Here is a 27,729-nt window from a genome sequence, read left to right as displayed (position 1 = left end):
TCACCAGGGCACCCTCCTAGCTGCCTTCAAACAGATTACTACCTTCCATGGGAGTTTGCTGCTTGTTATTCAGCTGTAATTAGGGGGGAAAAAAAGAAAAAAAGAACTGATTTACTCAGAATCATCTTCTCTCAGTCTCCTTGTTCTAGTTCCTAGAGGATAGTCCAGACAGAATTTCTCTAAATTACATCCTTAGGGTTTGCATTCATGCTTGTAGCAAAATTAGCACACTACTATGGCAAAACTCACCTTGATTGTCTGCCACTTATTACTATAACCCTTGTTAGTATTTAGAAATAATGTGTCTTCATGTTCCACATTATAATTGAGGGAGTATAGGAGTATAGAAACAAAAGTAATCTTGAGGTTATGTCAGAAGCAACCAGATAGATATTTTCACTTACCCTCTTAATGTAGTCAGTGCTGATGCTGTGAGGGATTGAGCAGTATAGTTACAGCATTATTGCCATTGCTGGGGAAAAAAAATGTATTTATGGTGAAATATACGGTAACTTTGACAGCTTTACCTGATGGGGAATTTGTCAACTACATCTTAGAGCTATGAGCGTTTCTCAGAAAGTTGTGATACAAAACACCTCTCCCTTTTCTTTTTTTTTGTATGTTCACCTTCACAAAAAACATACTTCATATCCTTGAAATAATGATGGCTTAGTTGACATTCTTTTGGGTCCTCAAGGACCGACATCTGAGCGTAATAGTGTAGAGTTGCACAGAGCCTGGATATTTGGCTCCAAACTGAAAGCTCCATGGAGTCATTCTTTTCATGTCTGTTCATCAATGTGTATAAGTGAGAGAAAATCAAAGTCCTAGTTTGCCGATCAAGGTGATCCACACTCTTTCACTTTTTGCTGTGACAAACAGGTACAGAGGTGTAAAATATCTGAAAACAGCCTCATAGGGTTGTGAGAAACTTAAGTGGGATGTAGAGAATATGTAACAAGAAGAAAAACAAGAGAGAACAACTGGCAAATTTTTTCAAGGACCGCTTATGGAGCAGTAATAATAGTAACAATAATAGATTGGTTTGAAAAGACTGAAGAGCAGCACAGATTTCTAAGCTCTCTACATGTATTTAATTCCATGTCACAGCTCTGTAAAATGGGTGAGGTTTTTAACCCCCTGTTTTTCAAAGAAAAACACTCCTAAAAGTCCACCACTAATAAGAGGTATAGCTGGGGAAAAGATCCAGGCAAATTGATTTCAGAGTCAGTGCTCTTAACCAGTAGGTTATATGCCATAGGCAATATTTGTACATTTTGAAATCAGTTCACAAATACTATTCTTACCCCTAAAGTACACAGGGAATACACAGGGAAATTGGCATTATAATTATTTACTTTGCCAATGATCAGTTAACTTTTGACCGTTCAACATCCTTACCCAACTTCTTAAAAATTCAGCCTCTTGGCTCTTACTTGGACTTATTTCTCTCACCTCTTCTCCTTGCTTGCCCTTTTCCAAACACCTTGTACTCTTTAGTCCTTGGTGTTGCAAAAAAAAAAACAAATACAGTAGCAGACATTTTCACTTGCTGTTCACATTGCCTAAATTGTAGTTCTCTTCAGCATCTACATTACTCATCCGCTCTCTTTTATAGGTCTTTTCTCAAATATCACCTTCTCCGTTATGAGCCCTTGCTTATTTTTCTTGGGCTTCCCTGATAGCTCAGTTAGTAAAGAATGCACCTGCAATGCAGGAGGCCCCAGTTAAATTCCTGGGTTGGGAAGATCTGGTGGAGAAGGTGTAGGCTACCCACTCCAGTATTCTTGGGCTTCCCTTGTGGCTCAGCTGGTAAAGAATCTGCCTGCAATACAGGAGACTTGTGTTCAATCCCTGCATTGAGAGGATCCCCTGGAAAAGGGAAAGGCTACCTGCTCCAGTATTCTGATCTGGAGAATTCCATGGACTGTATAGTCCATGGGGTTGCACAGAGTTGGATACGACTGAGCGACTTTCACTTACTCACTCATAGTTTTCTTATAATAACCTGCAACCCCATTAATAAACCCTACCTCCTTAGAAATCTCTCTTTTTACTGTAGAATCTGTTGAATGAATGAATATAATGAATTATATCTAATTAAAAAAACATAAACTGTAAACACTTATTGAGTGATGGTGTCACTAGAATATAAAAAAAGAAGTGTAAGTTCAGGCTTTACCATTCATGATCTATTCTCTCAGGTCTCCTGTGGTGTATCCATGTATAAAAAACACACTTAGATAAGACTAATTACTAGCTTAAATTTGTTAGGATCCAAAAATGTTTGTAGTAGAAATATGATAAAAATTGTGTCAGAGATTCTCAACAAAATATTAGTAAATGAAATTCAAAAAAGTGTAAAAATAATTATATACCATGACCAAAATGGAGTTTGTCTCAGTTATGTAAGGCTGGTTCAACATTTGAGAATCAATTAATATAATCCATCCAAGACTAAAAAGGAGAAAAAAAGACCAAAACACATAGGCACATAAATACATGCAGAAAAGCTTTTGACAAAATCCAGTGTGGACTCATGATAAAAACTCTCAATAATCTAGGAATAAAGGAGAATTTTCTTAACTTGTTGAAGATTATCTATAAAAAATTGATAGTTAATGTCATACTTAATGGAGAAAAACTCAGTTTTTCCACTAAGATTAAAAAAAAGACAAGGATGTTCCCCATTATTATCACTTCAGTATTGTGCTGTTAAGCCCTTGATAATGCAGTAAGGCAAGGCAAGGAAATAAGAGGTGTGCAGATTGTGAAGAAAGACATAAAATTGTTTTTGTTCACAGATGACATGATCATCGATGTTGAAAATAAAGAGTTGACCAAAAAACTCCTAGAACTAATAAGTGATGTTGGTAAGGTGGCAGGATGAAGGTTAATATACAGAAGGTAATTGCTTTCCTATATACAAAAAATGAACAAGGGAATAGGTTAAAACTAAACAGACATTTCTCCAAAGAAGACATACAGATGGCTAACAAACACATGAAAAGATGCTCAACATCACTCATTATTAGAGAAATGCAAATCAAAACTACAATGAGGTACCATTTCACACCAGTCAGAATGGCTGCTATCCAAAAGTCTACAAGCAATAAATGCTGGAGAGGGTGTGGAGAAAAGGGAACCCTCCTACACTGTTGGTGGGAATGTAAACCAGTACAGCCACTATGGAGAACAGTGTGGAGATTCCTTAAAAAACTGGGAATAGAACGGCCATATGACCCAGCAATCCCACTGCTGGGCACACACACCGAGGAAACCAGAATTGAAAGAGACACATGTACCCCAGTGTTCATCGCAGCACTGTTTACAATAGCCAGGACATGGAAGCAACCTAGATGTCCATCAGCAGACGAATGGATAAGGAAGCAGTGGTACATATACACAATGGAATATTACTCAGCCATTAAAAAGAATACATTTGAATCAGTTCTATTGAGATGGATGAAACTGGAGCCCATTATACAGAGTGAAGTAAGTCAGAAAGAAAAACACCAATACAGTATACTAACGCATATATATGGAATTTGAAAGATGGTAATGATAACCCTATATGCGAGACAGAATAAGAGACACAGATGCATAGAACAGTCTTACGGAATCTGAGGGAGAAGGTGAGGGTGGGACGTTCTGAGAGAATAGCATTGAAACTTGTATATTACCATATGTGAAACAGAACACCATTCCAGGTTCGATGCATGAGACAAATGCTCAGGGCTGGGACAATGGGATGACCCAGAGGGATGGGATGGGGAGGGAGGAGGGAGGGGGGTTCAGGATGGGGAACACATGTAAACCCATGGCTGATTCATGTCCATGTATGGCAAAAACCACTACAATATTGTAAAGTAATTAGCCCCCAACTGAAATAAATAAATTTATTAAAAAAATAAATAAATAAAACAAAAGATTTCAGAATTGAAAAAAAAACAAACACTGCATACATTAGCACCACCAAAAATGAATAACTTCAGTATAAATCTAATAAAACATGTACCAAACCTCTATTGTTTTCCTCAATAGGTGGAAAACTACAAAACCCTGATGAATGAGATCAAAGAATAAATAAATCAAGAGACATTGCATGTTCATGATAGGAATATTCAGCATTACCAAAATACTAGTTTTTTCCCAATGTAATCTGTAGAAATACAGTGCAATTCCAATCACAATCCCAGAAAGTTATTTTATGGATACTGTCACATTGATTCTAAAATTTATTTTTTTGGTCTTTTTTAAAAATTGATTATTTTAATTGGAGGCTAATTACTTTACAATACTGTGGTGGTTTTTGCCATACATTGACATGAATCAGCCACGGGTGTACGTGTGTCCCCCTGCCCTGAACCCCCCTCCCACTTGCCTCCTTATCCAATTCCTCTAGGTTGTCCCAATGCACCGGCTTTGAGTGCCCTGCTTCATGCGTCGAACTTGGACTGATCATCTATTTCACATATGGTAATATACATATTTGCTTGCTATTTTCTCAAATTATCCCACCCTCGCCTTCTCCCACAGAGTCCAAAAGTCTTCTTTACATCCGTGTCTCTTTTGCTGTCTCGCATATAGGGTCATCATTACCAGCTTTCTAAATTCCATATATATGCATTAATATACTGTATTGGTGTTTTACTTTCTGACTTGCTTCACTTTGTATAATAGACTCCAGTTTCATCTACCTCATTAGAACGCACTCAAATGCGTTCTTTTCTATAGCTGAGTAATTTTCCATGGTGTGTAGGCACCATAACTTTCTTATCCATTCGTCTGCTGATGGACATCTAGGTTGCTTCCATGTCCTGGCTATTGTAAACAGTGCTGCAGTGAACATTTGTGTACATGTGTCTCTTTCAGTTATAGTTTCCTCAGTGTGTATGTCCAGCAGTGGGATTGCTGGGTCAGATGGTAGTTCTATTTCCAGTTTTTTAAGGAATCTTCACATTTTTCTCCATAGCGGCTGTACTAGTTTGCATTCCCATCAAGTGTAAGAGGGTTCCCTTTTCTCCACACCCTCTCCAGCATTTATTGTTTGTAGACTTTTGGATAGCAGCCATTCTGACTGGTGTGAGATGGTATATGAAGAGGCAAAAAACCCAAAATAGCTATTACCTTATTGAACGAGGACAAAGTTGAAGGAATATTACCCACCTTGAAGATTTACTTTGAAGATATAGTATCAAGACAGCGTGATATTGGTGAAAGAACAAATATATCAATGGAACAGAATAAAAAGCCTCAAAATGAACAACATGAATACAGTCACCTCATCTTTGTCAAAAGAACAAAAGCAATATAATGGAGCAAAGATAGTCCTTTCAACAAATAGGGCTAGAAAAACTGAATATCCATTAAAAAAAAAAAAAAGAAATCTAGACCCAGACTTCACATCCTTCATAAAAATTAGCTCAAAATGAGATCTTAATGTAAAACACAGAACTATAAAACTCGTAGAAGATAACATAGGAAAACCTAGATGACCTTGGGTATGGCAATAACTTTTAAGATATAACCCCAAAGGCACAATCCATGAAAGAAAGAATTGATAAACATAGTTCAGTTCAGTCGCTCAGACCCGTCCTGCTCTTTGTGACCCCATGGACTGCATCATGCTAGGCTTCCCTGTCCATCATCAACTCCTGGAGTTTACTCAAACTCGTGTCCACTGAATTGGTGATGCCATCCAACTATCTCATCCTCTGTCGTCCCCTTCTCCTGCCTTCAATCTTTCCCAGCATCAGGGTCTTTTTCAGTGAGTCAGCTCTTCACATCAGGTGGCCAAAGTATTGGAGCTTCAGCTTCGGCATCAGTCCTTCCAGTGACTATTCAGGACTGATTTCCTTTAGGATGGATTGGTTGGAACTTCTTGCAGTCCAAGGGACTCTCAAAGAGTCTTCTCCAACACCACAGTTCAAACGCATCAATTCTTCGGCACTCAGCTTTCTTTATAGTCCAACTCTCACATCCACACGTGACTACTGGAAAAACCATAGCTTGGATGAGATAGATCTTTGTTGTCAAAGTAATGTCTCTGCTTCTTAATATGCTGTCTAGGTTGGTCATAGCTTTTCTTCCAACAAGCAAGCATCTTTTAATTCATGGGTGCAGTCACCATCTGCAGCGATTTTGGAACCCAAGAAAATAAAGTCTGTCACTGTTTCCACGGTTTCACCATCTATTTGCCATGAAGTGATAGGATCGTATGCCGTGACCTTTGGTTTTTGAATGTTGAGTTTTAAGCCAACTTTTTCACTCTCCTCTTTCACTTTCTTTAAATTAATTTATTTATTTTAATTGGAGGCTAATTACTTTACAATATTGCAGTGGTTTTTGCCATACATTGACATGAATCAGCTACTCCTCTTTCACTTTCATCAAGAGCCTCTTCAGTTCCTCTTTGTTTTCTGCCATAAGGGTGATGCCATCTGCATATCAGAGGTTATTGATATTTCTCCTGGAAATCTCGATTTTAAGTTGTGCTTCATTCAGCCTGGTAGTTCTCATGATGTACTCTACATAAAAGTTAAATAAGCAAGGTGACGATATACAGCCTTGACGTACTCCTTTCCCGATTTGGAACCAGTCTGTTGTTTCATGTCCAGTTCTAACTGTTGTTTCTTGACCTGCATATAGATTTCTCAAGAGGCAGGTCAGGTTGTCTGGTATTCCCATCTCTTTCAGAATTTTCCACAGTTTCTTGTGATCCACACAGTCAAAGGCTTTGGCATAGTCAATAAAGCAGAAATAGATGTTTTTCTGAAACTCTTTCACTTTTTCGATGATCCAATGGATGTTAGCAGTTTGATCTCTGATTCCTTTGCCTTTTTTAAAACCAGCTTGAACATCTGGAAGTTCTTGGTTCATGTACTGTTGAAGCCTGGCTTGGAGAATTTTGAGGATTACTTTGCTAGCGTGTGAGATGAGTGCAATTGTGCAGTAGTTTGAACATTCTTTGGCATTGCCTTTCTTCGGGATTGGAATGAAAACTGACCTCTTCCAGTCCTGTGGCCACTGCTGAGTTTTCCAGATTTGCTGACATATTGAGTGCAGCACTTTCACAGCATCATCTTTTAGGATTTGAAATAGCTCAACTGGAATTCCATCACCTCCACTAGCTTTGTTTATACTGATGCTTCATGAGGCCCACTTGACTTCAGACTCCAAGATGTCTGGCTCTAGGTGAGTGATCACATCATCACTGTTATCTGGGTCATTAAGATCTTTTTGGTATAGTTCTTCTGTTTAGTCTTGCCACCTTTTTTTAATATCTTGTGCTTCTGTTCGGTCCATACCACTTCTGTCTGTTTTCTTTTTTACCTTTTTATTTCTCACACTTTGAACCAGCAGTGGTTAAGAATCTGAGCCACCAGGGAAGCCCAAGAATGAAAGGAACTCAGATCCAAATATTTTTCTCTTGCAAAGTACAGAGAATATGGGGGGAAGTGAAATTTGGGAATTTGTTTTCGTTCCTTTTCCTCCACCTTTTTGGTCAGTTACCTTAGTTCTTCACCTCACTTTTTCTTTCTCATCTGGCTTTAGAAGGAAGATAATTCGATTGACTACACAGTGTTGGAGAAGGAAATGGCAACCAGCTCCAGTATTCTTGCCTGGAAAATTCCACGGACAGAGGAGCCTGGCAGGCCACAGTCCATGGGGTTGCAGAGAGTTGGACATGACTGAACATGAGTACATACACAATATTGGAGTAGATTGCTAGAAGGGACCAAGATCTGGATAACTTTAAAAAGTGGCTACATGGAATTCTATTCAAAAGGGATGGTCCAGCCAATTTCCCTAATTACACTGTGGAATGGATTCCCTGTTTGTAAAACAGTAGACCTATGTTCAACTGACAGGAAGGATGGAGGTTTAGCCCAGTGCATGTATATATGTATTTTTGTGTGTTTGTCTGTGTATGTTTTTAAATTATATGTATTTAATGCCTAATGAGAATATCTCAGACGGTCTCCTACTTTCATGTATTTTTTTTAATTTTACTTGTAAAATTGTGACCATTTTTCAATTCAAAATGAGGAGAACCTTAAAAATTAATTAAAAAGACATTCTCAGTAGTCTAAGGTTCAGGGTGACTTGGCAGAGAAAATTAACGAATGGTGAGATAACAGTGCTGGTATGCTTGGCTACTGTGACACTGTCCATTTGAGTTTCCCTTAGTTGAATTTATAAGATACTATATAACTCAAGAGAAAGACTGATAATTATTAATATTCTGCTTGCTTTTTATATAGCCTCTTGAAGACTATTTTGGTTAATTATTTTGAAGTTCATAGGAAGGAACCTTCATGATCTGACTTTTAAACAAGTAGGGTTGCAACATAGAGCTATGACTAAAAATTAAAAAGGAAGTTTGAAATGATCTGTTTGTTTTGGTTTCTCTTAAGAAATTTTTTTTTTTGGAGTATAGTTACTTTACAGTGTTGTGTTTCTACTGTACAGCAGGGTGAATCAGCTATAGGTATACATGTATGCCCTCTTTTTAGGATTTCCTTCCCATTTAGGTCACCGTAGAATATTGAAAAGAGTTCCCTGTGCTATACAGTCGGTTCCTGTGTGTGCTTGTGCTCAGTTGCTCAGTTTTGTCTGACTCTCTGCAACCCCATGAACTGCAGCCAGCCAGACTACTCTGTCCATGGGATTATTCCAGCAAGAATACTAGAACAGATTGCCATCTCCTTCTCCAGGAGATTTGACCCAGGGATCAAACCCCCCTCTCCTGTGTCTCCTGTGTTGGCTGGCGGATTCTTTACCACTGAGCCACCTAGGAAGCTCCACTGAAGATTCTCATTAGTTATCTATTTTACACATAGTATCAATAGTGTATATATTTCAACACCAATCCCCCATTTCATCTCACCTCCCACATCTCAGTCCAGGTGTCTGTCAGTAAAATGAATCACTTTTCAGTCAAATGGGTGGTCAGCAATATAATTTTTTTAAGATGGGAAGCTGAAAAACACTGTTGCCAAACAGCATCTGCAGTGTTAACATCTATATGGAACATCTTTCTTTTTCCCAAGGGATGCAAATGAGAAGAATGAGGGCAGAAAAATGCACCTGAATAAAGCTTTTCTAAATGGATGGAACAGAGAGCATTCCCAGAGGCAGGTCAAGTTCAACCCAAGAACAACTCTCTCAGTGCTTTCACAACTAGTTAAAACACAAGACCAATAGTACCTCAGCTCTCAAATCAGTGTGGAAATCCAGCAGAAGGTTGTTAATATCGATATGGTTAATATACATCAAATAGGATTCCTTTAATTTTCTGAATCGAAAAATTCTGCACAGTGTTGACATTTCCTTACTGAATTCCCAGGATTGTTTGGTTTCAAAGGCTGTCGGGCTCAAGACGCATTTTGTTTTAAATAATCCTTCATAAAAAATTCAGCTTTCAGTCTAATATGATTGAAACTCAGCTTGAGTGTGTTTTATAATGCATTGAACTGGAAAGACTATGGGCACTGAATTATTCAAAACATGATAGGCGAAGGAGTGATATGTGGGGAGGAGATGATCAAAGAAATCAGTGAGACTTGATATATCTTGTTATCTCATTTTATTTAGCTTTTAGAACTCCTCCAAATATTAGAGAAAAGAAATCAATATCAATTTTCACCTCTGTCACGTTCCACACTTCAATTATTAATGCATGTCAAGTTTGACCACAGTTCTCTATACCACCTGCTTTGCAATAATATTTCTGAGCCTTTATTAAAAATGTAAAATTGTCATTGAATTTCCAAATATGATTCTCCAGTGGCTAATTCGGCTTGTTTTATTAATAAGCAAGTTCTGATGAGTAATACTAATTTAATACCCTGCATGTAAGATTAAATTATAAATTATTTCAGCTGAAGGTGATGAGATATGACTCTGATTTGGTTTTTGGGCAATCACCTTCCTGAACTAACCCTGCAAGCACAGTTCTTGGGAGAAACCAGTACTATAGATAGTAGCAAATCTGATATTATTTTACATGTCTCCTTTGGCAGTGGAATACACACACACACACACACACACAAACACACACACACACACACAAACATGATGGGTGAAAAAGCATACATGCATACCTTAGATGTTTGCATTAATTTCTGAATACGATTCTCCAGGAAGAAAAAAGCTTTACTAATGATTTGTATTTTTATAGTTTATTATTTTATCCATACTAAAGCACTTCAGGAAATCACTTGCTGTTTTGTTGTTCATGGAATCCTTTCAATTTTGAGTTGCTAAATGTAAATTGGGCCTTCCCTGCTGGCTTAGAATCCACCTGCAATGCAGGAGATCCAGGTTTAACTCCTGGGTTGGAAAAATGCCCTGGAGAAGGGAATGGCAACCCACTCCAGTATTCTTCCCTGGAGAATCCCATGGACAGAGGAACCTGGTGGGCTATACTCCATCAGGTTGCAGAGTCATGACTGAGCTACTAAGCACACATGCACAAATGTAGATTGAAATAATAATTAATAGTCCTTGGCCATGAAAGACTAAGTTACAGAGAAACTGGTGACTGGAGGTGAGAGATGCCATGCAATTCTTCTCTGCTCAGTTCAGTTCAGTCGCTCACTCGTGTCCGACTCTTTGCGACCCCATGAATTGCAGCACGCCAGGCCTCTCTGTCCATCACCAACTCCCGGAGTCTACCCAAACCCATGTCCATCGAGTCGGTGATGCCATCCAACCATCTCATCCTCTGTCGTCCCCTTCTCCTCCCGTGGTTGTAATAAGTCAAAATAAAATAAACATGTTTGCATTTCAGAAAAAAGCCTCTAAAACTGTATATCAACAATTTTTTTTTTCTTTTTTTTCAGTTTTTTTTCTTTTTCTTTCATTCTTTTTTGTTATTGTTGCTGTTACTGTATTCTTCCTGGAGAATCCCATGGACAGAGAATCCTGGCAGTCCACGGTCCACAGGATTGCAAAGAGTCAGACAGGACTGAAATGACTTATCATAGCAAGAAGATCTCAGCAGCACAAGATGCTCAGCAGTGATTTAAGTCCTGAACTTCCTTGAAAGAGATGATTTTTGTCCTAAAGCAGTTGTTAGCATTTTAGGTATCATAGCTAAAGAATAGCAGCTATCTACAAGGGATTAGTAACACGGACAGGAACTGTAAGTTTCACTCGATTTTACAATATGTGACTTGTTAACTGAAAACATCAATTCTTATCTGGATAAGAGTTTTTCATACTCTAAAGGTATAAACTCTTCTTAAATTAATCTTCTCAATGGGAATCTTAATGAAAATAATTGTTTTGAATATATTTTAAATTTATTTTAACAATTTTAAGCTAATTTTAATTTGAACTTTTATCTTGCTGCTGCTGCTGCTAAGTCACTTCAGTCGTGTCTGACTCTGTGCGACCCCACAGACGGCAGCCCACCAGGCTCCGCTGTCCCTGGGATTTTCCAGGCAAGAGTACTGGAGTGGGTTGCCATTGCATTCTCCAAAGTTTTATCTTATTTATACTTAATATATTATCTTATTTTAATAATTTTAAAATAGAAATATATGGGCTTAGGCAAAATTCTGAGAAAGAATACTAATAAGGGACTGCTAGACTCTTCACAACTACTTGCACTCATCTCACATGCTAGTAAAGTAATGCTCAAAATTCTCCAAGCCAGGCTTCAGCAATACTTGAACTGTGAACTGCCAGATATTCAAGCTGGTTTTACAAAGGCAGAGGAACCAGAGATCAAATTGCCAACATCTGCTGGGTCATCAAAAAAGCAAGAGAGTTCCAGAAAAACATCTATTTCTGCTTTATTGACTATGCCAAAGCCTTTGACTACGTGGATCACAATAAACTGGAAAATACTGAAAGAGATGGGAATACCAGACCATCTGACCTGTCTCTTGAGAAACCTGTATGCAGGTCAGGAAGCAACAGTTAGAACTGGACATGGAACAACAGACTCGTTCCAAATAGGAAAAGGAGTATGTCAAGGCTGTATATTGTCGCCCTGCTTATTTAACGTATATACGTCATGAGAAACACTGGGCTGGAAGAAGCCACAAGCTGGAATCAAGATTGCCAGGAGAAATATCAATAACCTCAGAAATGCAGATGACACCCCCCTTATGGCAGAAAGTGAAGAAGAACTAAAGAACCTCTTGATGAAAGTGCAAGAGGAGAGTGAAAAAGTTGGCTTAAAGCTCAACATTCAGAAAACTAAGATCATGGCATCTGGTCCCATCACTTCCTAGGAAATAGATGGGGAAACAGTGGAAACAGTGTCAGACTTTATTTTTCTGGGCTCCAAATTCACTGCAGATGGTGATTCCAGCCACAAAATTATAAGACACTTACTCCTTGGAAGGAAAGTTATGACCAAACTAGATAGCATATTAAAAAGCAGAGACATTACTTTGCCAACAAAGGTCCATCTAGTCCAGGCTATGGTTTTTCCAGTAGTCATGTATGGATATGAGAGTTGGACTGTGAAGAAAGCTGAGCACTGAAGAATTGATGCTTTTGAACTGTGATGTTGTAGAAGACTCTTGAGAGTCTCTTGGACTGCAAGGAGATCCAACCAGTCTATCCTAAACTGATGTTGAAGCTGAAACTCCAATACTTTGGCCACCTCCTGCGAAAAGTTGACTCATTGGAAAAGACCCTGATGCTGGGAAGGATTGGGGGCAGGAGGAGAGGGGGACGACAGAGGATGAGATGGCTGGATGGCATCACCGACTCAATGGACATGAGTTTGGATAAACTCCTGGTGTTAGTAATGGACAGGGATGACTGGCGTGCTGTGATTCATGGGGTCGCAAAGAGTCAGACACGACTGAGCGCCTGAACTGAACTGAGACTCTTCACATGTCAAAATATCTTAGATATCATAGCAATTATGTGTCAATGCACACATGAATAAAGAGATCAGTGAAAAAGATTAGAGTTTTGAATTAGACCCAAATACATTTGGAGGTAAAAATACAATAGTCAGAATTTCAAATCAATGGCAAAAAGATAAAGTGAATATTTTTAAAAAATTCTAAAATTTACAAAACAAATACAATCAACCCCTCTTGAAAATCCTAAATCAAAATGAATCAAATGCTTTAATGTAAGATGTAATATATGCTTTAAAGATGTAAAAAATGCTTTAAAATTAAATGCAAAAAAAAATGAAGTTTTGGCACAAGTGAAATGAGAAAATTCTTCCTAAGCAGGATACGTTTTTGTTTTTTAATTTAATATAAAATACAAAAAAAAATACATGCAGAAATAATTCTACATGGGATAAAAAAATTAAAATATATATCCAGAAATTATTAACCATATATACAATGTAAAAGATATCATTTCTTTTGTTTCAAATTCTCTCTTAAAAATAAAAAATTGAATGAATCATATTAAAGACATATATATAAAATCCATAAACAAATACAAATCAAATCATACATATGGGAAGATGTTCAAACTTAATTATATCAAAAGGGTTTCAGTTAATGTAAAAAATAACTTTAATTAGATGTGATAAATATTTATCAGATACTGGTCGTTGAGAATGTGGACAAAAAATTCACATGGACTATGAACAGGACAGAAACTGTTATTAGGGCTTCCTTGATGGCTCAGCGAGTAAAGGAGACACAGGAGATGCAGGTTCGATTCCTGAGTCAGAAAGAGCCCCCGAGGGAGGAAATGGCAATCCATTCCAGTATTCCTGCCTGAGAAATCCCAAGAACAGAGAAACCTGGCAGGTTACAGTCCATGGGGTCACAAACAGTGAGACACAACTGAACAACTAAGCACAGACATAGTAGCTGTTAGTACAACCTCAAGGGCAATAGTTTGGAGTGAAGTAAGTCAGAAAGAGAAAAACAAATATAGTATATTAACTATCTATATGGAATCTAGAAAAATGAACCTATTTGCAGGAAAGAAATGGAGATGCAGATATAGAGACAGGACTCATGGACGCAGTAGGGGAAGGAAAGTGTGGGACAAACAGAGAAAGTAGCAGCGACATATATACACTATCTTGTATAAAACAGATAACTGTGAGAAGTTGCTATATAACACAGGGAGCCCAGCTTGGCACTCTGTGGTGACCTACAGGGGTGCAGTCGGGGAAGCAGAGGGAGGCTCAAGATGGAGTGGTGCTGGTTTAGTCACTAAGTCGTGTTCGGCTCTTGTGACCCACGGACTGTAGCCTGTCAGGCTCCTCTATCCATGGGACTCTCCAGGCAAGAATCCTGAAGTAGGTTGCCATTTCCTGCTCCAGGGGATCTTATCGACCCAGGAATCAAACTCCGGTCTCCTGCATTCCAGGCAAATTCTTTACCCACTGAGCTAGGAGGTAAGGTGACACGTGCATAATTATGACTGATTTGGGCTGTTGTATGGCAGAAACCAACACAAAACATTGTAAAGCAATTTTTGCCAAATTGAGAAATAAATTTAAAAAAAAAGAGAATGATATTTTGGCAATAAATATCAGTATCAGCATTTTAAATGCATGTAGTACCTGACCATTAAATCAAATGTAATATCAACAATTCTACACCTAGAAACTTATATTTGCACATATTCAAAAACATATATTTATTGGAAATGTAACTGTCATAGAAAAGCCTGGGAATCTCATGAAAGGAATGGATATTAATTTAGATATAAATTTATAAAGAGTGTTGTGCAAAATGAGAAAATTTAAGAAATCTATATGGACTGGTATGGAAATATCTTTAAGATATTGCATAGCAAAAGCAAGCAAGTGATACATATTTAGAAAGAAACAAATATATATAGAGAGAATATACTTGCATCTGCAAAGATTATTACTAGATGAAAATTAAGAAACAAATTTAGGTTCAACCTCTGAGAATGAGGACTAGAAGAAGCTGAGAGAAAAACAGAAAATTCATTTTAAATTTCACCTCATGCTATTTGGATCTCCTTGGGGATCATACAGTAAAGAAACTGCCTGCAATGCGGGACACCCAGGTTCCATCCCTGGGTTGCGAAGATCTCCTGGAAAAGGGAATGGCAATCCACTCAAGTATTCTTGCCTATAGAATTCTGTGCAGAGAGGAGCCTGGTGTACTACAGTCCATTGGGTTGCAGAGTCGCACTCTACTGAGAGAATACAGTTTCCTAGCATTCAGTTTTTGCTTATGCTATTTATTATTATCTATTTTACTTCAGTTTCATTGTAAACACTGAAAGTATAAAAGTAAAAATGTTGTCTATAATGTGAATGCAATACAGTAAAGGCAAGTCATACAGAATTATGTATTTTAAACTGTATAAGTAAAAATGTTAACTTAAGTGACAAGATGCTAAGTAAAGATTACACTGCCTCTGAAAAAGAATAAAAAATATAAATGCATAAGTTGATGAAAAATCAGAATAACTGTATAATAATTTACTTGTTAATTCATTACATATTAATCTCTTGCTATATAGGCATTACACCATTCTAGGTACACTGATAAGTTAATTATAGACTTCATATTCTAGTACGTAGGTAAACTGTTATTATACCCTGGTTGTATAATTATAATTACCATAAACTCTTTGAAGAAAGAGAAATCAGAATCAAATTTTAAAATGACTTCTGCATTCTAAGGAAATGCAACCTGATGTCAAATTACTCCCTTCATGGTGGATGATGCACTTATTGAATATGAGATATGATGTTTCTTCTCCAGGGCATCTTCATAGCATAAGTTAGCTCAGAACTTCTTAAACTGTAGATTAATGGGTTCAGAATGAGGGTTGTGACTGTGAAAAACACGCTCAATAATTTGTCAAGGGGAAACGTCTTAGCAGGTCTTACATACGTGAAAATACAGGGAACAAAAAAGCAGACAACCACAGTGATGTGGAAACCACAGGTGTGGAGGGCATTCTGCCTCCCTTTCTGAGTCAGATTCTTCAGAGATTGCAGGATGACTCCATAGGAGATGAGTAAGAGCAGAAACACAATAGTGCAGATCAGTCCTCCATTGGCCATAACAAAGATTCCAATGAGATAGGTGTCAGTAGAGACGAATTTCAATAAGGGGTACATGTCACACACAAAGTGATCGATGACATTGGGGCCACAGAATGGGACCCCATAAATAGTGCTAAGTTGAATTACTGAGTGCAGAAAACCTCCAAACCAGGACACCGCCAGCACCACAACACATACCCTCTGCCTAATGATCACCAAATAACGCAAGAGCTTACAGATGGCCACATAGCGGTCATAGGCCATCACCAGCAGAATGAAGACCTCTGATCCAGCAAAAAAGTGTTCTGTAAGCAGCTGGGTCATACAAGATTCAAAGGATATGTGTTTTTCCTCGAATAACAACTCTGAAATCAATCTGGGGGTGACAGAATTGGAGTAAGTGACATCCATACATGATAAGCTAGCAAGAAAAAAGTACATTGGTGAGTACAGGTTCTTACTGACAGCTATAGTCACTATAATAAACAGGTTGCCTACCAGAGTCAAAAGGTAGATGAACAGCAACAAAAGACAAAGGACTTTCTGCTCCTTTGGATTCTGTGTGAGACCCAGAAGGACAAAGTAGGTTACATCATTTCTTGATTCCATCTAATCTGAACAGGAGCTGACTTCACATATTAAAGCAGTTTACCTAAAAAAAAAGGGGGGGGGGTATAACAATTAAAGGGGAAAAACGCTAAAAATCTATAGAAATAACGTTTTATTTATCCATTCATTGGAAGAATGTCAGTAGAACATGCAATTGTGTCTAATGTGTCATAGACATTTTGATTACCAATTTGAATAGGCATAGCTTGTGTTTTTGTTTTTGTTTTTTTAACCTCAGTGATATGACACAGAACAAAGAAAACAAGCAATTCCAGACACATGTATGAAGTTCCATTAAATCCACACAGCACTGAGGAGTCAGAATATAAGAGTATATCAAGTAAGTATCACAGAAGACCTTCAAGAGGAAGTAATGCTTCAGCTGAGTGTAAAAAATAATTCAAAGTATAAAGAAATAGAAAGAGAAAGTCATGAAAAGGTGCAGCATTTATAAAGACACAGAGTATAATACATGAAACACACTCAAGGTAATACACATAGTCAGTGGGTAGATGAATGTATGAACACAAGTTCCTTGTCTTGAATTGTCTCAAAGCTCCCTGACACTTTTTCAGTCTTTAGGTAGATATTTCCCTTTTCTGACCAATAAACTATACTGCAACAGTCTAATTTTGTATTTCTAATCCTTATCTTTCCCCTAAATTTCAAATGTTTATTTACAACATATCTAATTTTGAATTCCAATTGAATAGCAATTTACTATTGTAAAACATAACTTCTAAATTTTCCACAATAAACATGAGCATTTTCTAAGCAAAATTTAAAGAGGCATTCCTTATTTGTCTCATTAAATGCTATAATTTTCATGTTAATATTCAGAAACAAAATTTCAGTACTCTTAACTCATTTTTTACTCTCATGAGAATTAATAAATCCTACTAACTCTATTTTCAAAATACATCACAAATGTGATCATCCCCTACTTAATTTCCTCCTGGTCCACTCTAATAGCCTCCTACTAAGTCTCTCCACATTTATATTGGCCTCAAAAGTCAATTCTCCTTAAGCAGATCAAATTGTACTTTTTAATCTTATTCTGATAACATCACTCTACTTCTCCAAACTCCTACAGTATATTCCAATCACACACTCATAGTTTAATGTAACACATTTAATATTTACAGTAGCAAGAACTGTAATCCTTATTTCATAAGTGAAAAAATTAAGGCTCAGAATATCTAATTCATTTTCTCATGTACACATTTTTAAGTGATATACCTAGAATTGAATCTGTTTGATTGATTTCAAAGAAATTAACTTTCTTATATAATAAAGAAAGTCACATCTGTGAGTCTGGTTCCCACTATTTAATGTTAGTATTACCTTCTGGAGGCTTGTTCAGAACCTGAAAAATAACTTGAAGTTATTCATAAACACTTGGAATTGTTTTTCATCCAGTTTGACAACAGAGGAAAAAAGGCTGCCTTATTACTTGAGTGTATAGTTTATTTGACTTTCTGTCCATTTACTTCATGGAACCTTCTAATTACTCAGGTCATTTTTATGCGAAGTGTAAATTATTTGAAAGTAATTCCATGGTACACACACTGAAAAACAAGTTCATTACATTAGGAAATATATCAAAATGACCAGTAAATCCTACATATACATAGAAGAAATCAGCTAGCTATTTGGCAGGGAAATTATTCACAAGTAAGTTCTTTCCTACTAACTTCAAAAAGAAAAATAGCATTTGACTGGTCAGTTATTTTCACTCTGTCATATAAACATGACCAGATTAGTTGACTGAGATTTTGAAAGACATTCCCATGATTCTTTTTAAGTCATGTTATAAGTCTAAGAAAGGACCTCCTGAATGTTTTATGCCAGTTACTAAGCAAATAGCATCTTCTTCCTATTAGAGGTGAAGATCATGGGATATTCCATCCCTTCCAGCTTCAATTATCACTGAGTCTTGGAATGTATTCAAGGCTGATTCTTGTTTAATTAATTCACTGGGATTTTCCACAGAGGTTTTAAAGAACATCTATAGGGGCTTTCCTGGTGGCTCAGTGATGAAGAATTCACTTGCCAATGCATAAGATGCAGGTTTGTCCCCTGGTTTTAGGAAGATCCTCTGGAGAAGGAAATACCAACCCATTTCAGTATCCTTGCCTGGAAAATCTCATGGATAGAGGAGCCTGGAAGGCTACAGTCTGTAGGGTGGCAAAAGAATCAGGCATGACCTAGGTACTAAATAACAACAAAAAATATGTGAAGATATTACGAGAGCAAAGCATGTAATTAATGTCAGAAAGGTACAACATGCAAAAAAAAAAAAAGTAGCTTTAGAATCACTATGAGGCTGCTGCCAATAAGGATAAAATATAGACCCACTCATTTTGATCTAGTGGAATTATTAATATATTCTCCCCTGCCATGGAAAGAATATCTTTCCTTTTATTTAATACTAGATTCAATCACCTTAAAATTTGGTTAAATAAATAACAGTTATACTAAAAATAAAATTAAATGTTTTCAGGTTTTAGATGTAATAACTAATAATTTATCCAATTATTAGTTGTTTATAAAAGTCAGGGCACGCCTCTTATGCCATCATCTGTGCTACGAGTTAGGACACAGTACTTAATAAAAGCAGCGGAAAAATCACGTAAAAAATATTTTCCTGCATGGATATTATAATCGTCAGACAATAAAAAAGGAGACATTTAATAAAGTAGCTATAGTCTTATTCAGGGCTCATAATGTAAGAAATAGAATAACGTGACAGAAAAGAAGAGATAGAATTCTACCATGGATAATATAATCAGAGGAGACCCTTCTTAAAAGGTTATGTTTAAGCTGTGATTGAAAGGTAGAACGTTGCTGTCATTAGAAGTGTTACAGAGAATAATACTAAATAAAAATTAATAAAATTATCTCCTGTCATCAGAGATGACAGGATCTATACTCAGAAAAATATAAACTTTTCACAGGAATTTTTATGGCAGTACTATGTTATAAAAGGACTTGTGAGAGTGTGCCCTCTTGTCTTATTCTAGATTTTAATGAGGAAGATTTCAACCTTTCTATATTGAGGATGATGTTAGCTGTATATCTGTAATATATGGAGTTTCTTATGTCAAGGTACATCTTTTGCTAATTACTTGAGAGTTTTTTTTTTTATGAAATGATGTTTCATTTCTATGTGATAATGAGCAACTCAAGGAAAAATTAAGAAAATAATTCCACGTATAAAAGTATCAAAAAATAAAATATTTAAGTAAACTTAATCAAAGAGACAAGTCCTGTAAACTGAAAACTACAAAAGGTTACTGAGAGATATTATGGAACACACACAAATATGAAAAGACATTTATGATCTGGGACATTTAAAAGTATTAAGTTGTTAATACTACCTCAAGTAATATACAGATCAAAATAGCAATATTGATTTTGCAGAAACGGAAAAATCCATGCTAAAATTCATATGGAATCTCAAGGACTCCAAATTGCTGAAACAATTTTGAAAAGAAGAAAGCTGGGGGTCTCATATTTCCTGACTCTAAAAGATATTATACAAAGCAATGGTAATCATAGCACCAGTATTCGAATGAAGATGGATGGTGGACTAATGGAATAAAATAGAAAGTCCAGAAATAAACCTGTGCTGCAATTCATGGGGTCACAAAGAGTCGGACACGACTGAGCGACTGAACTGAACTGATATGTCTTTAGATAATTTTCAACAAGGGTCCCAAGAGTATTTAAAGGGGAAAAGATATTATAAAAAGTTATAAGAAGGCAATCACATAAAAGCAATTATCATATAATTTGACTTACATGAAGAACTTAGACAATCAAACTCATAAACAGATAGTAGAATGGTGGTTGCCTGGGGCTTCATGAGCTTAAATGTAGAGTTTTGTTTAATGACTGAAATTTCAGTTTGGGAAGTTGGAAAAGTTTAAGAGTTGGATAGTGGTAATGTTTCTATAACAAGTCTGTGTCACTTTAAAATGATTAAAATTGTAAATTTTGTTATGTATGTTGTTGTTCGGTCGCTAAGTTATGTCCAACTCTTTGTTGACATCATGGACTGTAACACGCCAGGCTTCCCTGTCCTTTTTTAATCTCCTGGAGTCTGCTCAAAGTCATGCTTATTGATTTTGTGATCCTATCTAACTATCATCCTCTGTCATCCCCTTCTCCTGCCTTCAACCTTTCCCAGAATCAGGGTCTTTTCTATTGAGTTTGCTCTTTGTATCAGGTGGCCAAAATATTGGAGCTTCAGCTTTAGCATCAGTCCTTCCAAAAAATGTACAGGATTGGTTTCCTTTAGATTTGGCTGCTTTGATCTCTTTTCTGTCCAAGGATCACTCAAGAGTCTCCTCCAGCAACACAATTCTAAAGCATCAATTCTTTGACACTCAACCTTCCCTATGTATATAGGAGCACAATTTTCAAAATAAATGTAAGAACTAATGGACTTCCCTAGTGGTGCAGTGGATGGGAATCAGCCTGCCAGTGGAGGGGACATAGGTTCAATCCCTGGTCTGGGAAGATTCCACATGCTGCAGAGCAATTAAACTCATGCACCACAACCACTGAGCACATGCTCTAGAGCCTGAGAGGCATGACTAGACAGCCTGCATGCCACAACTACTGAGGTCTGAATACACCAGGGTCCTGTAGCCACAACTAATTAGCTCCAGTGCTGCAATTACTGAAGCCCAGGCACCCTAAGGACAGTAAGTCACAACTACTGAGCCCTCAGGCTGCAAGAATTGAAGCCCATGCACCTAGAGCCTGTGCTCCTCAACAAGAGAAGCCACAGAAATGAGAAGCCCATGAACCACAACTAGAGAGTAGCTCCCACTCTCTGAAAATATAGAAATCCCACATGCAGCAAGGAAGACTCAGTGCAAGCAATAAATAAATAAAACAGTATATGTGTTAGTTGCTCAGTCATGTCCAACTCTTTGCAACCCCATGGACTGTAGCCCACCAGGCTCCTCTGTCCATGGGATTCCCCAGGCAAGAATACTGGAGTGGGTTCTGTTCCATGTCAAAAAAAAAAAAAAAAAAAAAAATGAAGTCAGTTTCGTAAAAGAAAAAAAAAAAAACTAAGGTGACTTCATTAATTGGTTTATGATGGAAACATAAAATATAGCTTGATAACATAAAGCATATGCAAATATCATGGCTTCAGATAAACTTGAGTAACTTGTTTAAGAGTTAAATATGTCAATCTAATGGCAAAACCATTGAATAAAATCCTCTATTTTTTTTTAATTTTTATTATATATTATAGTACAGTTGACCAACAATATGTTAGTGTCAGGTCTAAATCAAAGGGACTGAGTTATACATGTATATATATCTATTTTATAAAATTCTTTTTTCAATTTAGGTTATTACAAAATATTGAGTAGAGTTCTCTGTGTTATAGAGTAGGCCCTTGTTGATTATCTATTTTAAATATACTGTTTATATGTCCGGAAAAGGCAATGGCAACCCACTCCAGTATTCTTGCCTGGAAAATCCCATGGAAGGAGGATCCTGGTAGGCTGCAGTCCGCGGGGTCGCTAAGAGTCAGACACAACTGAGCGACTTCACTTTCACTTTTCACTTTCATGCATTGGAGAAGGAAATGGCAACCCACTCCAGTGTTCTTGCCTGGAGAACCCCAGGGACGGCGGAGCCCAGTGGGCTGCCGTCTATGAGGTCGCACAGAGTCGGACACAACTGAAGCGACTTAGCAACAGCAGCAGCAGCAGCAGCAGCAGTGTGTATGTCAATATCCAAGTATTATGTAATCAACTTGAGCAGCCTGCCAGGCTCCTCTGTCCATGGAAGTTTTCAGGCAAGAATACTGGAGTGGGTTGCCACTGTCTGCTCCAGGGAATCTTCCCAATCCAGGGAGCAAACCCAAGTCTCTGGCATCTCTTGCATTGGCAGGTGGATTCCTTACCACTAGTGCCACCTGGGGTTGTAATAAGTCATAATAAAAGAAACATGTTAGCATTTCAGAAAAAAAATCTCTAAAACTGTATCCTAACACATTTTTTTTTTTAGGTTTTTCTTTCTTGTGTGTGTGTGTGTGTGTGTGTGTGTGTGTGTGACTATATTTTTCTGGCAAAGTCCATGGACAGAGAATCCTGGCAGGCCACGGTCCATACAGTTGCAAAGAGTCATACAGGACTGAATCAACTTATCACAGTACATGGCAAGAAGATCTCAGCAGCACAAGATGCTTAGCAGTGATTTACGTCCTGAATTGCTTTGAAAGAGATGATTTTTTTTCCTAAAGCAAGTGTCACGTAGCATTTTAGACGTCATAGCTAAAGAACAACAGCTATCTGCAAGGGATTAGAAACACGGGCAGGAACTACAAGTTCCACCCAATGTTACAATAGGTGACTTGTTAACCGAAAACACCAATTCTTATCTAGATAACAGGTTTTTTTTTTAATATATATACTCTAAACGTATAAACTCTTCTTAATGTGAATCTTAATGAAAATAATAGTTTTGAATATATTTTAAATTTATTTTAACAATTTTAAGCTAATTTTATTTTTATCTTATTTATACTTAATCTATTATTTAATTTTTACTTTTTTTTTTAAATAAATTTATTTATTTTAGTTGGGGGCTAATTACTTTACAATATTGTAATAGTTTTTTGCCTAATACTTACAGGCTTAGGCAAAATTCTGTAAAAGACACATGATACAGGGTGCTCAGGGCTGGTGCACTGGGATGACCCGGAGGGATGGGATGGGGAGGGAGGTGGGAGGCGGGTTCTGGAAAGGGAACACATGTACACCCATGGTGGATTCATGTCAGTGTATGGCACAACAAATACAATATTGTAAAGTTAAAAAAAAAAAGATAAATAAACTAATTTAAAATAACAAAAACAACAATAACAAAATGCTAATAAGGGACTTCTCGGAGAAGGCAATGGCACCCCACTCCAGTACTCTTGCCTGGAAAATCCCATGGACGGAGGAGCCTGGTAGGCTATAGTCCATGGGGTCGCTAAGAGTCGGACACGACTGAGCGACTTGACTTTCACTTTTCCCTTTCATGCACTGGAGAAGGAAATGGCAACCCACTCCAGTATTCTTGCCTGGAGAATCCCAGGGACGGCGGAGCCTGGTGGGCTGCCGTCTATGGGGTCGCACAGAGTCGGACACGACTGAAGCGACTTAGCAGTAGCAGCAGTAGCAGTAATAAGGGACTTCTAGATTCTTCACATGTCAAAATATCTTAGATATCATAGCAATTATGTGCCAAGGTGCACATGAATAAAGAGATCAGTTAAAAAGATTAAAGTTTTGAATTGGACCCAGATACATTGGGAGTTCAAAATACAATAGTCAGAATTTCAAATCAATGGCAAAATGATAAATAGGTGAATATTTTTAAAACATTCTAAAATTTACAGAACAAATAAATCAAACCCTATTCAAACTCCTAAATAAATTCAAGATGAATCAAATGTTATAAGATGTAAGATATGAAAAATGCTTGAAAAATTAAATGCAAAGGAAAAAAATAATTGAAGAACTTTTGGCACAACTGAAATGAGAAAATTCTTCCTAAGCAAGATAGATTTTTTTAAAATTTAATATAAACTACAAAAAATTTTACATGCAAAGATAACTCTACATAGGATAAAAAGTTTAAAACATTTAACCAGAAAATATTAACTATATATACGATGTAAAATAGACAATTTATTTGGCTTAAAATTCTCTCATAAAAATCAAAAATTGAATGAATAAGATTAAAGACATATATATAAAATCCAAAAACAAATACAAATCAAATTAAACATGTGGGAAGATGCTCAAACTCAATTATATCAAAAAGTTTGCAGTTAAAGTAAAAAATAACTTTAATCACATGTGATAAATATATTTATCAGATACTGGTTCTTGAGAATGTGGTCAAAAAAATTCACATGGACTATGGACAGGACAGTAGCTGTTAGTGGGGCTTCCTCAATGGCTCAGTGAGTAAAGGAGACACAGGAGACACAGATTTGATTCCTAAGTCAGGAAGATCCCCTGGAGGAAAAAATGCAACCCATCCCAGTATTCTTGCCTGAAAAATCCCAAGAACAGAGAAGAGTAGGACACAGTTGAATAACTAGCTGTTAGTAAAACCTCAAGAACGACAGTTTGGAGTGAAGTAAGTCAGAAATGCAGTACTTGAATGCAATCTCAAAAATGACAGAATGATCTCTGTTCCTTTCCAAGGCAAACCATTCAATATCACAGTAATCCAAGTCTATGCCCCAACCAGTAATGCTGAAGATGCTGAAGTTAAACGGTTCTATGAAGACCTACAGGACCTTTTAGAACTAACACCCAAAAAAGATGTCCTTTTCATTATAGGGGACTGGAATGCAAAAGTAGGACTTCAGGAAAAACCTGGAGTAACAGGCAAATTTGACATTGGAGTACAGAATGAAGCAGGACAAAGGCTAATAGAGTTTTGCCAAGAGAACGCACTGGTCAGAGCAAACACCCTCTTCCAACAACACAAGAGAAGACTCTACACATGGACATCAACAGATGGTCAACACTGAAATCAGATTGATTATATTCTTTGCAGCCAAGGATGGAGAAGCTCTATACAGTCAGCAAAAACAAGACCGGGAGCGGACTGTGGCTCAGATCATGAACACCTTATTGACAAATTCAGACTTAAATTGAAGAAACTAGGGAAAACCACTAGACCATTCAGGTATGACCTAAATCAAATCCCTTATGATTATACAGTGGAAGTGACAAATAGATTTAAGAGACTAGATCTGATAGAGTGCCTCATGAACTATGAATGGAGGTTCGTGACATTGTGTAGGAGACAGGGATCAAGACCATCCCCATGGAAAAGAAATGTAAAAAAGCAAAATGAATGTCTGAGGAGGCCTTATAAATAGCTTTGAAAGAAAAGAAGTGAAAAGCAAAGGAGAAAAGGAAAGATATTCCCATCTGAATGTAGAGTTCCAAAGAATAGCAAGGAGAGATAAGAAAGCCTTCCTCAGTGATCAATGCAAAGAATTGGAGGAAAACAACAGAATGGGAAAAACTAGAGATCTCTTCAAGAAAATTAGAGATACCAAGGGAACATTTCATGCAAAGATGGGCTCGATAAAGGACAGAAATGGTAAGGAACTAAGAGAAGCAGAAGATATTAAGAAGAAGTGGCAAGAATACACAGACCAACTGTACAAAAAAGATCTTCAAGACCCAGATAATCACGATGGTGTGATCACTGACACTCACCTAGAGCCAGACATCCTGGAATGTGATGTCAAGTGGGCCTAGGAAGCATCATTATGAACAAAGCTAGTGGAGGTGATAGAATTCCAGTTGAGCGATTTCAAATCCTAAAAGATGATGCTGTGAAAGTGCTGCACTCGATATGCCAGCAAATTTGGAAAACTCAGCAGTGGCCACAGGACTGGAAAAGGTCAGTTTTCATTCCAATCCCAAAGAAAGGCAATGCCAAAGAATGCTCAAACTACTGCACAATTGCACTCATCTCACACGCTAATAAAGTAATGTTCAAAATTCTCCAAGCCAGTCTTCAGCAGTAACTGAACCGTGAACTTCCAGATGTTCAAGCTGGTTTTAGAAAAGGCAGAGGAACCAGAGATCAAATTATCCAACATCCTCTGGATCATCAAAAAAGCAAGAGAGTTCCAGAAAAAAACATCATTTTCTGCTTTATTGACTATGCCAAAGCCTTTGACTGTGTGGATCACAATAAACTGTGGAAAATTCTTAAAGAGATGGGAATACCAGACCATCTGACCTGCCTCTTGAGAAACCTGTATGCAGGTCAGGAAGCAACAGTTAGAACTGGACATGGAACAACAGACTGGTTTGAAATAGAAAAAAGGAGTACGTCAAGGCTGTACATTGTCACCCTGCCTATTTAACTTATATGCAGAGTACAGCATGAGAAACGCTGAGCTGGAAGAAACACAAGCTGGAATCAAGATTGCTGGGAGAAATATGAATAACCTCAGATATGCAGATGACAACCCCCTTATGGCAGAAAGTGAAGAAGAACTAAAGAGCCTCTTGATGAAAGTGAAAGAGGAGAGTGAAAAAGTTGTCTTAAAGCTCAACATTCAGAAAGCTAAGATCATGGCATCTGGTCCTATCACTTCATGGCGGATAGATGGGGAAACAGTGGAAACAGTGGGTGACTTTATTTTTTGGGGCTCCAAAATCACTGCTGATGGTGATTGCAGCCATGAAATTAAAAGACGCTTACTCCTTGGAAGGAAAGTTATGACCAACCCAGATAGCATATTTAAAAGCAGAGACATTATTTTGCCAACAAAGGTCTGTCTAGTCAAAGCTATGGTTTTTCCAGTAGTCATGTATGGATGTGAGAGTTGGACGATGAAGAAAGCTGAGTGCTGAAGAATTGATGCTTTTGAACTGTGGTGTTGGAGAAGACTCTTGAGAGTCCCTTGGACTGCAAGAAGATCCAACCAGTTCATCCTAGGGGAGATCAGTCCTGGGTGTTCATTGGAAGGACTGATGTTGAAGCTGAAACTCCAATACTTTGGCCACCTCATGCGAAGAATTAACTCATTGGAAAAGAGCCTAATGCTGGAAGTACTGGGGGCAGTAGGAGAAGGGGATGACAGAGGATGAAATGGCTCGATGCCATCTCTGACTCGATGGACATGGGTTTGGGTAGACTCCTGGAGTTGGTGATGGACAGGGAGGCCTGGCGTGCTGCAATTCATGGGGTCACAAAGAGTCGGACACAACTGAGCGACTGAAATGAACAGAACTGAAGTCAGAAAGATAAAAAAACAAATATAAAATTTATCGTATCTGTATGGAATCTAGAGAAATGGTTTTGATGAACTTATTTGCAGGAAAGAAATGAAGACGCAGATATAAAGATGGAACTCGTGGATGCAGTAGGGGAAGGAAAGAGTGGGACAAACAGAAAAAGTAGCATTGACATATATACACTACCTTGTATAAAACAGATAATGGTGAGAAGTTGTTATATAACACAGGGAGCCCAGGTTGGCGCTCTGTGGTGACCTACAGGGGTGGAGTCCGGGGAGAAGAGGGAGGTTCACGATGGAGATGGTGCTGGTTTAGTCACTAAGTCGT

General features: G+C 37.5%; 1 protein-coding gene and 1 long non-coding RNA gene across 46 annotated transcripts in view; one reads left to right on the top strand and one right to left on the bottom strand.

The window, feature by feature from the left end:
- The window catches only part of LOC145506828 (uncharacterized), a 37,868-nt gene extending 29,900 nt beyond the window's left edge, over positions 1-7,968 (top strand). The window contains exon 3 of the long non-coding RNA XR_014054369.1: positions 7,558-7,968. This is a non-coding gene — a long non-coding RNA (uncharacterized LOC145506828). The remainder of the gene's footprint in view (positions 1-7,557) is intronic.
- Positions 1-27,729, bottom strand: part of LOC145506257 (olfactory receptor 4A47-like) — a 249,206-nt gene that overhangs the window by 23,414 nt on the left and 198,063 nt on the right. For 10 of the 45 annotated variants that reach the window (XM_081490463.1, XM_081490460.1, XM_081490449.1 and 7 more), the window contains one exon: positions 15,156-16,640. The exons of 2 other annotated variants lie outside the window; for them this stretch is intronic. In XM_081490463.1, the coding sequence (XP_081346589.1) occupies positions 15,668-16,597 (930 nt within the window). In that variant the 5' untranslated portion in view covers positions 16,598-16,640 and the 3' untranslated portion in view covers positions 15,156-15,667. Of the gene's footprint in view, positions 1-4; positions 74-404; positions 473-9,575; positions 10,749-10,828; positions 11,049-14,892; positions 15,022-15,155; positions 16,641-27,729 lie in introns of those variants that run through there. 33 more of the 45 variants (XR_014053720.1, XR_014053729.1, XR_014053687.1 and 30 more) reach the window with 13 other exon arrangements.

Source organism: Giraffa tippelskirchi, chromosome 1 (assembly GCF_054371585.1).
Source record: "Giraffa tippelskirchi isolate mGirTip1 chromosome 1, T2T-mGirTip1v1.2.pri, whole genome shotgun sequence".
NCBI lineage: Eukaryota > Metazoa > Chordata > Mammalia > Artiodactyla > Giraffidae > Giraffa > Giraffa tippelskirchi.
The sequence above is the reverse complement of the archived record's forward strand: the minus strand, read 5'-3'. Positions and strand labels throughout refer to the sequence as shown.